A 12,196-nucleotide genomic window follows, 5' to 3' on the forward strand; every position below is an offset into this window, starting at 1 on the left:
CAGCCAGTCAGGGTTTTCAGGATATCCCCAAGGACTGGGTTGAAAACTTCTGCTCTAGAGTACTTATAGAATTAAAAAATAAAAGTGTGGCTCTATTATTAGTAATTTGTAACCTATCTTTAAAATCAAGTGAGGTACCTGGAGACTGAAGGATGGCCAACTTTATGCCAATTTTTAAAAAGGGTCCCAGAGGTGACTCGGGAAACTATAGACTGGTGAACTTGGTGCTGGGCAAAACTGTAGAGACTATTATAAAGAACAAAATCATTGAACTTATACATAGGAATGGTTTAATGGGATACAGCAAGACATTAAACAAGACTGGTGACAGGAGGGACCCTGGCAGCAGGTAACCAACATTCTGAGAACTCCCTCTGCCTATTCAAAAGGAAGCCCCTGAAAAATTCTAGCATTTTACCAGATATTCCAATACTATCCAACTTGCTGAGAAGGCACTCAAAAGATCTAACTGCATTATTAATTCTTGATTACCATTACTCATAATTTGCTTGACTCTTGTAATCAATGTACACAATAATGTCTCCATGCTATGTAATGCACAGAAACCCAATTGAGAAATGTGTAGAAGGTTAAATTGATCCAGGTAGCTATCTCTTCATCACTGTCAGCTGTGTGAAATGAATAAGGATCCTTTACATTTCTCAGCAGCAGGACCCTGGTGGTAATGTTTTGGGCTTTCACGTTACACCCATTGCATGATTTCTTTCATCATTGCATGGCCAACCTGCATGATGGCAGCAACTAGGTCAGTATGGCTCACTGTGCAAGGGCCAAGGGCCTACATCCAGTGCTCCAGTGAGTACAATTTTCTTCAGCTTTCGATTCATTGGTGGATCTTCATTTGCTGCTGCTGCACTGACAGCATGGCTACTTTGTCCATTTCATGAATGTCAGTCTGAGTTGTCACAAGATCCCCACTGTCATCCAAGCATATGCAGGCATTAGTATTCCTTTCTGTTCTGTTTGTTGTGGATTACTACTGGGGGGAGGGAGAAGGTTGCTATTCTGTCATTCAGTGTTATTTATGTACATAGGTTTTGGTTTTTGCTTTTTCTTTGTTTTCATTCTTTGCTTACCAGATCATATGGCAAAGTGGCATTACCATTTTGAGAAATATTCAGAATTTTACCCTCTCTTTGTTCCCTTCCTTGGCCCTTTTTCATCATCTTTCTCTGCTTCAGGTGCAGTGTTTAAAGAAAGATTTAAATATTTCCTTTCATAAATTGTTTCTCGTCTTTTGCTGCTACATAATGACATGTTCTTATTGTGGCCTCAACCCAAGCAGGAAGAGGAGCATAGGATGTCCAGCCCTCTCTACCCCAGCCACTTCCAACAACTACCAAGGTGGCAGAGAGAGGCCTAGCCACATTCGATGCTCCCAGCAATCTCTGTCTGACAAAGAGAAAAAAAAAATGCCTGATGGTGTAATTTCAATTTTTTCTTCTGTTGATTACGAGGAACTGTTTTGCATTATGTGATCGGTTTCTTAATTTTGCTAACCATCTCTGAACCCTTTTTGGGGATAAAGCAGGCTATTATCATATGTACGCAAGGAGAGATATGAGTAGTAAATTGTAAGTGGTTGTGTTGAGAATTTGTAGAAATACTATAACAGTGTGGCAATGTATTAGGCACCCAGAGGTTAACAGCCATTTGGGAGCATTATTTTCCATTTCAGGGCCTGAGAATACGGAATAGCTTGCCTATATTTATGCAGTTAATACCTGAATACAGTCTTTGTCGTAAAAAATTGAAATCTTATCTATTCTCATTGTAATACTTCATTTTAAATTTGGTTTACTTAAATGTAATTGTAAATCATATCTATATGAGATATTATTCTTGTTGTGAACCGCTTTGAAATATTGTTAAAAGCGGTATATAAATGTGGAATGGAATATAGTAGAATAAAGGGCTACCTTCCTTTATAGAATACTAGCCTAACTGGGTCTATATGGTGGAATTCCCTCCCGAAATTCATCAGATGGGAATCTAATTATTTGATATTCTGGAAATATCTTAAAATCTCTCTGTTTTAAACCCCTAATTGTACAATTATAGAATTTTTAATTTCCATTCTAATTGTTATTATACATGGATGACTATAAATTATTACCTTTTTGCGTCTAACATTTGTTTCCACATTACATATTGTAATTACTCAGTCCTCATTTACTTTGTTATTGCTACTTATTGTATACTATCCCACATCACTTTTTGTACTGTTAATCAGAATAAGCTTGCTAGCCACATTGAACCTGATCTATTGGGATAATGTGGGATATAAATTAAATAAATAAATGTGCCTATAATTTACGTCTGAGTATTTATGCTGGCCATAGAGCTGGAGTAAGTGCTCACATTGTAAATGGTAGATACACGTATAACTTATTATTCTATAAGTTATCACGCTTATTTTGGAAAGAGAAGGACGCCCATCTTTCGACACAAATCGGGAGATGGGCGTCCTTCTCGCAAGGTCATCCAAATTGGCATAATCGAAAGCCGATTTTTTTGACACCTTAGACTGCTTTCCATCACGGGGACGACCAAAGTTCAAAGGGGCGTGTTGGCAGGGTAGTGAAGGCGGGACTGGGGCGTGATTAGGAGATGGTCATCCTCGACCGCTAATAGAAAAAAGAAGGGTGTCCCTGACAAGCACTTGGCTGACTTTACTTGGTCCATTTTCTTTCACGACCAAGCCTCAAAAAGGTGCCCCAACTGACCAGATGACCACCGGAGGGAATCGGGGATGACCTCCCCTTACTCCCCCAGTGGTCACTAACCCCTTCCCACCATAAAAAACAAGTTTAAAAATACTTTTTTTGCCAGCCTCAAATGCCATACTCAGGTCCATCGCAGCAGTATACAGGTCCCTGGAGCAGTTGTAGTGGGTGCAGTGTACTTCAGGCAGGCAGACCTGGGGGGGAGGGGTTTGGGGGGCTCAGCACCCAAGGTAAGGGAGCTATGCACCTGGGAGCAATTTCTGAAGTCCACTGCAGTGCCCCCTAGGGTGCCCGGTTGGTGTCCTGGCATGTGAGGGGGACCAGTGCACTACAAATGCTGGCTCCTCCCACGACCAAAGGGCTTGGATTTGGACATTTTTGAGATAGACGTCTTTGGTTTCCATTATCGCCGAAAACCGAGGACGACCATCTCTAAGGTCGACCTAAATGTCAAGATTTGGGCATCCCCGACCGTATTATCGAAACAAAAGATGGACGTCCATCTTGTTTCGATAATATGCGTTGCCCCGCCCCTTCATGGCACCGTCCTTAGAGTTGGGCGCCCTTAGAGATGGTCATCCCCATTCGAAAATGCCCCTCCACATGCACTTGAATCCTGCCCACGGTGCACCTATGTGTACATCTATCTATAGAATGGCACTTAGGCAGATTTTCAGCATTTGAGTATGTACACAAACATACACAGAAGAATCCGCCTAAGTGGAGAACTCAAACACTCCACGGAACAACACAAAAGTGTAAAGAGAAAGAGTGGGAGTTTGACCACGGATACCAAAGACTGGAGAGATGAACACTTTTACTCAAACGTTTATTGATAAAAAGAGTTCATCTCTCCAGTCTTTGGTATCCGTGGTCAACCTCCCACTCTTTCTCTTCACACAAACATACGCACACATATATGCTGGTATTTTAAACATTTAACATACGTATTCATCACATAAATGTTAGTGCCTACTTTAACCCTTTGGTGTGAAAGAGATGTGTAACTGAAATGTGTGTTGCAGCTTGTGTGACAGATTTCTGTCGTAACGTTACCTAATGCAACGAATACCCAGTGTGACACAGAAATATAGGGGCCCATCCCCTTCACCAACCTCTGGAAGTGAGGGACTGCTGAGAGTCCTTAACCCTCAGCTCAGGAAGATGAAGAGGTCCTCTATATCCTTTACCAGCTTCTCCAGTTCCTCTGCAAATAGCAAGCATCCTTGAAAGAGCAGGTAAGGATCTTTTTGGAGGCAGCATCCATCACCCAATGGTGGAGCCACAGTCAGCAAGGCCCACCATAGCTGAACACACTAACCGAGAGGCCAGGCAGACCAGATCATAGAGGATATCCACCAAGAAGGCTGCTTCAGACTCTAGATAGGAAACTTTCACAGATTCCTGCATCTGCTGCAGCCTGCTCAGCATAGCTTGTGCCACATAGCCACCACATATTGCTGCTTGAACACTGGATGCCCCTACCAAAAACATTAGGGGTAACTGCTGCTCCAGCCGCTTATCATGGAGCTCCCTGAGGATTGAACCACCCTGAATAGGGACAGAGGTTGCCTTAGTGACTGTCATAATGAGAGTGTCCACCTTAGGGTATTATAAGCTCTTTGAGCAGGGACTGTCTTTCTTCTATGTTTGTGCAGCGCTGCGTACGCCTTGTAGCACTATAGAAATGCTAAATAGTAGTAGTAGTAGGGTATGCCCAGTACTTCTCTACCTCCTCAGGGTTGAAGGAATACAGGTGATCAAGGGCCTGAGCGCCCTTGAGAACCCCATCCAGGGTCTCCCATTCCACCAGCATCATGTGGGCAAGGGTCTTATAAAGAGAAAAATTCTTCAGGGGCCCCCTCAAGGCCCTCCAATACAGAATCCCCCTCAGAGAGGTCCGCAGTGTGAGATTTGAGCATGCTGAGAGTATCTGTAACCTCATCAATGAGAGAAGAGAGCTCTTCACAATGATGGGGGAGGAGGCAGCATCATCTGAATCTTAAGAGGGTCTGAGGGTCAGAGACTATCTCCAGATCCTCACCCAACACCACGGAGCTGACTCGGCACTTGACCCCTACATGGGGACCCCAGCTAGGAACATTTGGATGCCTAAGGGCCCTACTACTGGCTCAGGGGCTAGCCTCCTCCTCCATGGTTTGTTTAACCATTTAGATCAAGCTCCGGAGCCAAAGAAAACTCAGGGCAAGGTGGGTAGGAAGGCAACCCCCCCCCCCCCCCCCCCAGAGTACCAAAAGACATTATGAAGAATCCTGTTGCTGAGAAACAGCAGCAAGAGAAAATACAGGCTGGGGCAATATGGCCTCCATTCCATTCCCACCAAGGGAGGTCCCAAAGCCTCGGAACAGGGAGAAGAAGAAGAAGCTCCAGTGCCCCCCTCCCCCAGACCATTTCCAAATTCGGAAAGAGCCCATCACAGGAAGGACAGACAGATGTGCTGATCTGCCAGCTCTTGCAGACACTGCAGCATCTGCTTGCAGGCATGCCCTGCCATATGGCTGCCCTGCCCTGCCTCTCAAGCCAAGTCAGGTCCAGGACTCAGTCTCTGACATTTCCACCAGCGCCCCCACCCCCACTATCTAAGGTGTGCTCTGTATTCTTTCTTTCTTTTCAGGTGTGCTCTATTCTTTTTTTCTTTCTTTCTTTTTTGACAAGGCTATTTGAGCCTTGTTTTTTTTTTTTTCTGCAATTGCTTTATGCCTGGGAGCACCAGGGAGTAAAGTTAAGTCAGGCAAAGCCAATTAGGAGATAGATAGATAGATAGATAGATAGATAGATAGATAGATAGATAGATAGATAGATAGATAGATAGATAGATAGATAGATAGATAGATAGATATTTTTTTACTATGCCTGGGAGCTGCAGGGTAGCCCGGGAGGATTACACCCAAACAGAGTCAGCGGGCAAGGAGAGGTTGGGAGATGGGGATCCACACCCCTCGGGCAGGGTCCCATAAGACTGAGCCACAAGCCTCACCCAGTGGACACTAAGAAGCACAAATGGGTCAGTGGAGACAAGTTGCACGCTTCACGAGGTCTGGTCCAGGGACTAGATAACCAGGGAACGGCCCTTAGGCTCAACCAAGCTGTGCAGCCGCAGCCAGCAGAGCAAGGAGCTAGGCCAGGGACCAGGAGCACCAGACAGCATAACCTACCATCTTGCTGGGAAAATTCTGGATCTTTTCAGGGAGCACCACCAGCTAATACTGGTGAAGTCACTAGTAAAGCTCAGCTTTTTTCTCTACTTCCATCTACTGGTAGGAGGGAATAACACCAATTTGGGCAGAACAGTATAGCCAGACACTAAGGAAAGGTTAATAATTTGGTCAAATTTGCAGCAGTAAATGCTTCAGTATTATTGCTCATCCTGTGTACTTTTGAAATACTGCCAAGCATAGCTGACACTCAGGGGCCCTTTTACAAAGCATCAGTAAGCCCTACGTGGGCTTACCGCATGCGAACTCGGAACTACCTTCGGTCCAACGTGGCCACCGGCAGTAGTTCCGCCTTGAGTGTGCGCCATGCCGGGTTACCGTGGGAGCCCTTACCACCACCTCAAGGGGTGGCGGTAAGTGCTCTCCCCTCCCCCGCATGGCTGCGTGGTAAGAATAATCTTACCACATGATCATTTTTTTAGGGGCTTTTTACCTGCTGCAGTAAAAAGGACCCTGGAGTGCGGGAAAAACAACTACTGCAGGACCCTTTTCCCTGCAGCTTAGTAAAAGGACCCCTTAGTTTTTCTGTTAGTGACTTAGGTTTTCATGAATCTGATATACTAAGATTCTTCTAATATTCTTGAAAAAAAAATACCGTAAATCTTTTCAACATGAAGCATAAATGTATTGACATAGAACATATGGTTCCAGTCACTGAAATATAAAGGTGGACCTTCCACAGCTAGTTACTTCACAAACTATTCAACGAAATGCAGTGCTGTCCACCAAATTGTAATCTATTGGGAGCAGACTACAGCACTAAACCATGAACTCTAGTACCCAATTATTGAGATAATTATATCTAAAGTCTTTCTGATACTTGGCCCAAAGTATGTAAAATTGAGATTTTGAGGTGACATATGTTTGATGTTTCAAAGGGATGAAGGTGAATATTTTGATTTATCTCATGCTTTCTTTCATTCCTATAATTTAATGAGCTTCATCCACATCCTCACTGAGCTGTAAGAAAAATTTGAAGTAAATGTTCTAGAAAAGTCAGCTCAAACATGAGTGCAAAGCTGGATTACGAGCTGTCCTTTATTTACAGCAATTATTCTTGGCTGAACTGGCAATCCTGATTTCAGTCTACTTCCTCGATTTGTGATATTTCTATTTCTCTTTACTCCTCAGAAAATATTAATGATACAACTGCACCCCTTTGAACCAGAATCTCAGTGAAAATCTCTTCAGGGCTGTATGAGAGCTATGGACCTCGGTGAGAACTGGTTCCTGAATGACGTCAACTGGTTGGATCATACTGAGATTCTTCAGCTTGTTAATTCAAGAGAAGGTACAATAAAGTAAAAGAACAATTTTTGGGTAACTAATTACACTTAGTGGTTACCATATTTTAGGGACTCATGTACTAACCTGTGTTAACTAAAGCAACCTGATGGTTTTAACTTGTGTGGTGCGTTAGGCTTTAGAGCCGGAAGTACAACACTAATTACAGGTAGAATGCATGTGTGTTGCAAAGATCACTTGACAGTGAATGTGCTCATTTAACACATGGTCTGCATACAAAGTTTTATCTTACTTTCCTTTCATAAATCAAGAAGGCAGTTAGCATAAGAACAAAAGAATAACCACACTGAGACAGACCAGTGGTCCCTCTAGCCCAGTATCCTGCTTCCAGCAATGTCCTATCCAGGTCACAAAGGGTCCATCTAGCCCAGTATCCTGCTTCCAGCAGAGTAGAGAGATGTAGTAGCCCTGTTAGTCCACTTTTAAAGGTAATCAATAGAAATAGAATAAAATAAAACAGAGAAAATAAAATAAAATGATACCTTTTTTACTGGACTAACAATATATTTTTTTATTAGCTTTCGAAGGTAGTCCTTCTTCGTCAGATCTGAAATAAGCAAATATTGATAAGTAACAGCATATATAAGTGAAACATCAAAGTATTTCAGTGACAGTCTGAAAGGATGAGGGAGGGATGGGCTGGGTAAGAGACAAGGAGGGCTGGGAGGATGAGGGACAGGGAGATATGCATGGCGATGAGAGGGTGACAAAGCAGTGAAATTTCATGGTTTATAATGGGCTAGAAAACCCAGATCTTTGTTAAGTCCTGTCTGGTGGGTGTCAAAATATTTAATCATTTTGACTTCAAAGGTCTTGTGTTCCTATATTGTTTTAAAGTTTCCTTTCAGTATTCTCACCATAAAATCATTGGTACAGTGTTCTGGGTTTGTAATGTGCTGTCCCACAGAGGTAACAGCCTGGTTGGCACTGGCATTTTTCATATGATGCCTATGTAAATTAAATTTATTCAGCACCTGGCTTGTTTCTTCAATATAGCACCCTTCATCACATTTTTTACACTGGATGACATATACCACGTTGGAAGATGTGCATGTGAAGGATTCTTTTATGTTGAATATTTTTCCTTTGTGATTGACTGTCCTGCTTATAATCGAACGAGAAAAACGCCCAAGTTCCGACCTAAATCGGGAGATGGACGTTTATCTCACAAAAACGAATAACGCGGTATAATCGAAAGCCGAACTTGGACGTTTTCAACTGCACTCCATCGCGGAAGCGTACAAAGTTGACGGGGGTGTGTCGGAGGCGTGGTGAAGGCGGGACTGGGGCATGGTTATCACCCAAACAGAGATGGGCGCCTTTCGCTGATAATGGAAAAAAAGTATGCGTTTGTAGCTAGAATTTAGGGCACTTTTCCTGGACCCTGTTTTTTCACGAATAAGGCCCCAAAAAGTGCCCTAAATGACCAGATTACCCCCAGAGGGAATCGGGGATGACCTCCCCTGACTCCCCCAGTGGTCACTAACCCCCTCCCACCACAAAAAATGATGTTTCTCAACTTTTTATTTTCACCCTCAAATGTCATACCCACCTCCCTGGCAGCAGTATGCAGGTCCCTGGAGCAGTTGTTAGGGGGTGCAGTGGACTTCAGGCAGGTGGACCCAGGCCCATCCCCCCCTACCTGTTACAATTGTGCTGCTTAATGCTTAGTCGTCCAACCCCCCAAACCCACTGTACCCACATGTAGGTGCCCCCTTCACCCCTTAGGGCTATAGTAATGGTGTAGACTTGTGGGCAGTGGGTTTTGAGGGGGATTTGGGGGGCTCAACACACAAGGGAAGGGTGCTATGCACCTGGGAGCTCTTTTACCTTTTTTTTTTGTTTTTGTAAAAGTGCCCCCTAGGGTGCCCGGTTGGTGTCCTGGCATGTGAGGGGGACCAGTGCACTACGAATCCTGGCCCCTCCCATGAACAAATGCCTTGGATTTATTCGGTTTTGAGCTGGGCGCTTTCATTTTCCATTATCGCTGAAAAACAAAAACGCCCAGCTCACAAATTGTCGAATAAAACATGGACGTCTATTTTTTTCGAAAATACGTTTCGGTCCGCTCCTTCACGGACCCGTTCTCGGAGATAAACACCCATGGAGATAGACGTTTTCGTTCAATTATGCCCCTCCATGGGGTCTTGTGAAATGTTTTGGCATAGTTTGCAGCTGGATATATTGCAAGGATGTGTGCCACTCTCTTCTTTTGGGGTCTCTGTTGACAGCTTGCTTCTCACAAGCTTGTGTTTTAAATTGGGTGGCTGTCGGAAGGCCAGCACTGGTGGGGATGGGAATATCTCTCTCAGTAATTCATCCTCCTGGAGTAGTGGCTGCAGATCTCTTATGATTTTCCTCAGTTTTTCCAGCTCTGGGTTGTACATCACTACATGGGGGGTTCTGTCCATGGCTTTCTTTTCTTTGTACTGTAGCAGATTTTCCCTGGGTATTTTGAGGGAGGAGGCAATATTCTTGGAGACTATTTTGGGGTTATAGCCTTTCTGTTTGAAGGATGCAGACAGAATTTTGAGGTGCTTATCTCTGTCCTCTGGGTCAGAGCAGATATGGTGGTATCTTGTGGCTTGGCTGTGAATAATGGATTTTTTTGTATGTGAAGGGTGGAAGCTGGAGTTGTAGAGGTAACTGCATTTGTCTGTGGGTTTCCTATATATGGATGTTTGTATGTAGCCATTGTGATTGAAACTGTGGTGTCCAAAAAATTGACTTTTTCTGGGGAGTAGTCAATTTTGAATCTGATTGTAGGATGGTATGTACTGAAAGAACTGTAAAATTGTTTTAGAGTTTTTCCCCCTCAGTCCAAATCATAAAAATGTCATCAATATACCAGTAGTATTTTAGGGGTGTGGTCTGATATGTATTCAGAAATGCCTCTTCCAGTTCAGCCATAAAGCTAATCAAAAAATACATTAAGTTAGTCCAATAAAAAAGGTATCATCTTATTTTCTCTGTTTCATGAAGCGACGCTACTGATTAGCATGCACTGAATATGAGGAATCAGTAGCGTCACTTCATAAAAGGAGCCCTATAACTGTAATGCCAAAATCAACTTTCTGTCTCTGTCTGTTGTCCATAAAGTTTTTATTGAATCAAAATATGATCTCTTGCTCTCATAAAATAATCTAGGATGGTAGAATTTCTTAGATGCATAGCGATTGTATGTTCATTTGTATGCTTGGTTAATAGACAACAGCACTACACTACTATCTTGAAAACTGTACAATGAGCAAAGTGTTGTGGTTGCCTTATTAATCCACGTGACTATGTAGAAAAAAGTGTAAACAAACAAAATGTAAGTGATATTATTTTTTTACTAGACTCATTGTTTCTGTGAATATATTTAAAGAGCTATGCTTTCTGGCCTAATAAAGAGGGCATAGCTCTTAAAAGCTAGTGATAAATTCAATTAATTAGTCCAAAAAAAGGTAGCACTGACAACTTGTTTTCTGACTATGCTAGCTTAAGTAAGTACATAAGTAATGCCACACTGGGAAAAGACCAAAGGTCCATCGAGCCCAGCATCCTGTCCACGACAGCGCCAATCCAGGCCAAGGGCACCTGGCAAGCTTCCCAAACATACAAACATTCTATACATGTTATTCCTGGAATTGTGGATTTTTCCCAAGTCCATTTAGTAGCGGTTTATGGACTTGTCCTTTAGGAAACCGTCTAACCCCTTTTTAAGCTCTGCCAAGCTAACCGCCTTCACCACATTCTCCGGCAACAAATTCCAGAGTTTAATTACGCGTTGGGTGAAGAAAACTTTTCTCCGATTTGTTTTAAATTTACTACTCTGTAGTAACATTGCATGCCCCCTAGTCCTAGTATTTTTGGAAAGCGTGAACAGACGCTTCACATCCACCTGTTCCACTCCACTCATTATTTTATATACCTCTATCATGTCTCCCCTCAGCCGTCTCTTCTCCAAGCTGAAAAGCCCTAGCCTCCTTAGTCTTTCTTCATAGGGAAGTTGTCCCATCCCCGCTATCATTTTAGTCGCCCTTCACTGCACCTTTTCCAATTCTACTATATCTTTCTTGAGATGCGATGACCAGAATTGAACACAATACTCAAGGTGCAGTCGCACCATGAAGCGATACAATGGCATTATAACATCCTCACACCTGTTTTCCATACCTTTCCTAATAATACCCAACATTCTGTTCGCTTTCCTAGCCGCAACAGCACACTGAGCAGAAGGTTTCAGTGTATTATTGACGACGACACCCAGATCCCTTTCTTGGTCCGTAACTCCTAACGTGGAACCTTGCATGACGTAGCTATAATTCGGGTTCTTTTTTCCCCACATGCATCACCTTAGAGAGATGAGCTAAAATTTCCCCAATTGACAGTGCAAACACAAGACCCACTGGCATTAAGAAGTGAACTGCACAGGGGCTGACAGAAAAAGAAGAGGGTTGCACTTAAAATACCAGAGAAACATTATAACATCACAAAAATATATTTAACATAAGGAAGTTTTTTTTTTTTCATCATTTTGACTGTTTTTGATTATGTGAAGATGTAAAAGTCAATACTACAAATGATTACAGCACTTGGGGAATCCAGATGTCCCCTGGAGTCAGAGCTGACTCCTGGTGACCACACAATGAGGGACCCCTCCCCTTGTGGTTTGCTTGGTGTGATGCAGGCGAGGGCTGCTATTGCCTTCTTCTTAGACATGGATGTTTAGGTGACTTAAGGAGCTGCTGTGGGATGTGAACCTGGGCTGTCTGGTTCCTAGCCTGCTGTTCTAACTATTGGGTTACTCCTTTGCCCCACTCAGAAAATACTGAAATGTATTTTTAGCTATTTGGCAAATAATCAAGGATGACTATTCACAGTTATTTATACATGTGTGCCCACATGTCTGTATGAATAAAATCC

General features: G+C 43.0%; 1 protein-coding gene across 2 annotated transcripts in view; it reads left to right on the plus strand.

Moving 5' to 3' along the window:
- AMOTL1 (angiomotin like 1) overlaps positions 1-12,196 on the plus strand; it is a 257,734-nt gene that overhangs the window by 30,165 nt on the left and 215,373 nt on the right. For both annotated transcript variants that reach the window (XM_030200208.1, XM_030200209.1), the window contains exon 2: positions 7,115-7,274. In XM_030200208.1, the coding sequence (XP_030056068.1) occupies positions 7,181-7,274 (94 nt within the window). In that variant the 5' untranslated portion in view covers positions 7,115-7,180. The remainder of the gene's footprint in view (positions 1-7,114; positions 7,275-12,196) is intronic.

Source organism: Microcaecilia unicolor, chromosome 4, assembly GCF_901765095.1.
Source record: "Microcaecilia unicolor chromosome 4, aMicUni1.1, whole genome shotgun sequence".
NCBI lineage: Eukaryota > Metazoa > Chordata > Amphibia > Gymnophiona > Siphonopidae > Microcaecilia > Microcaecilia unicolor.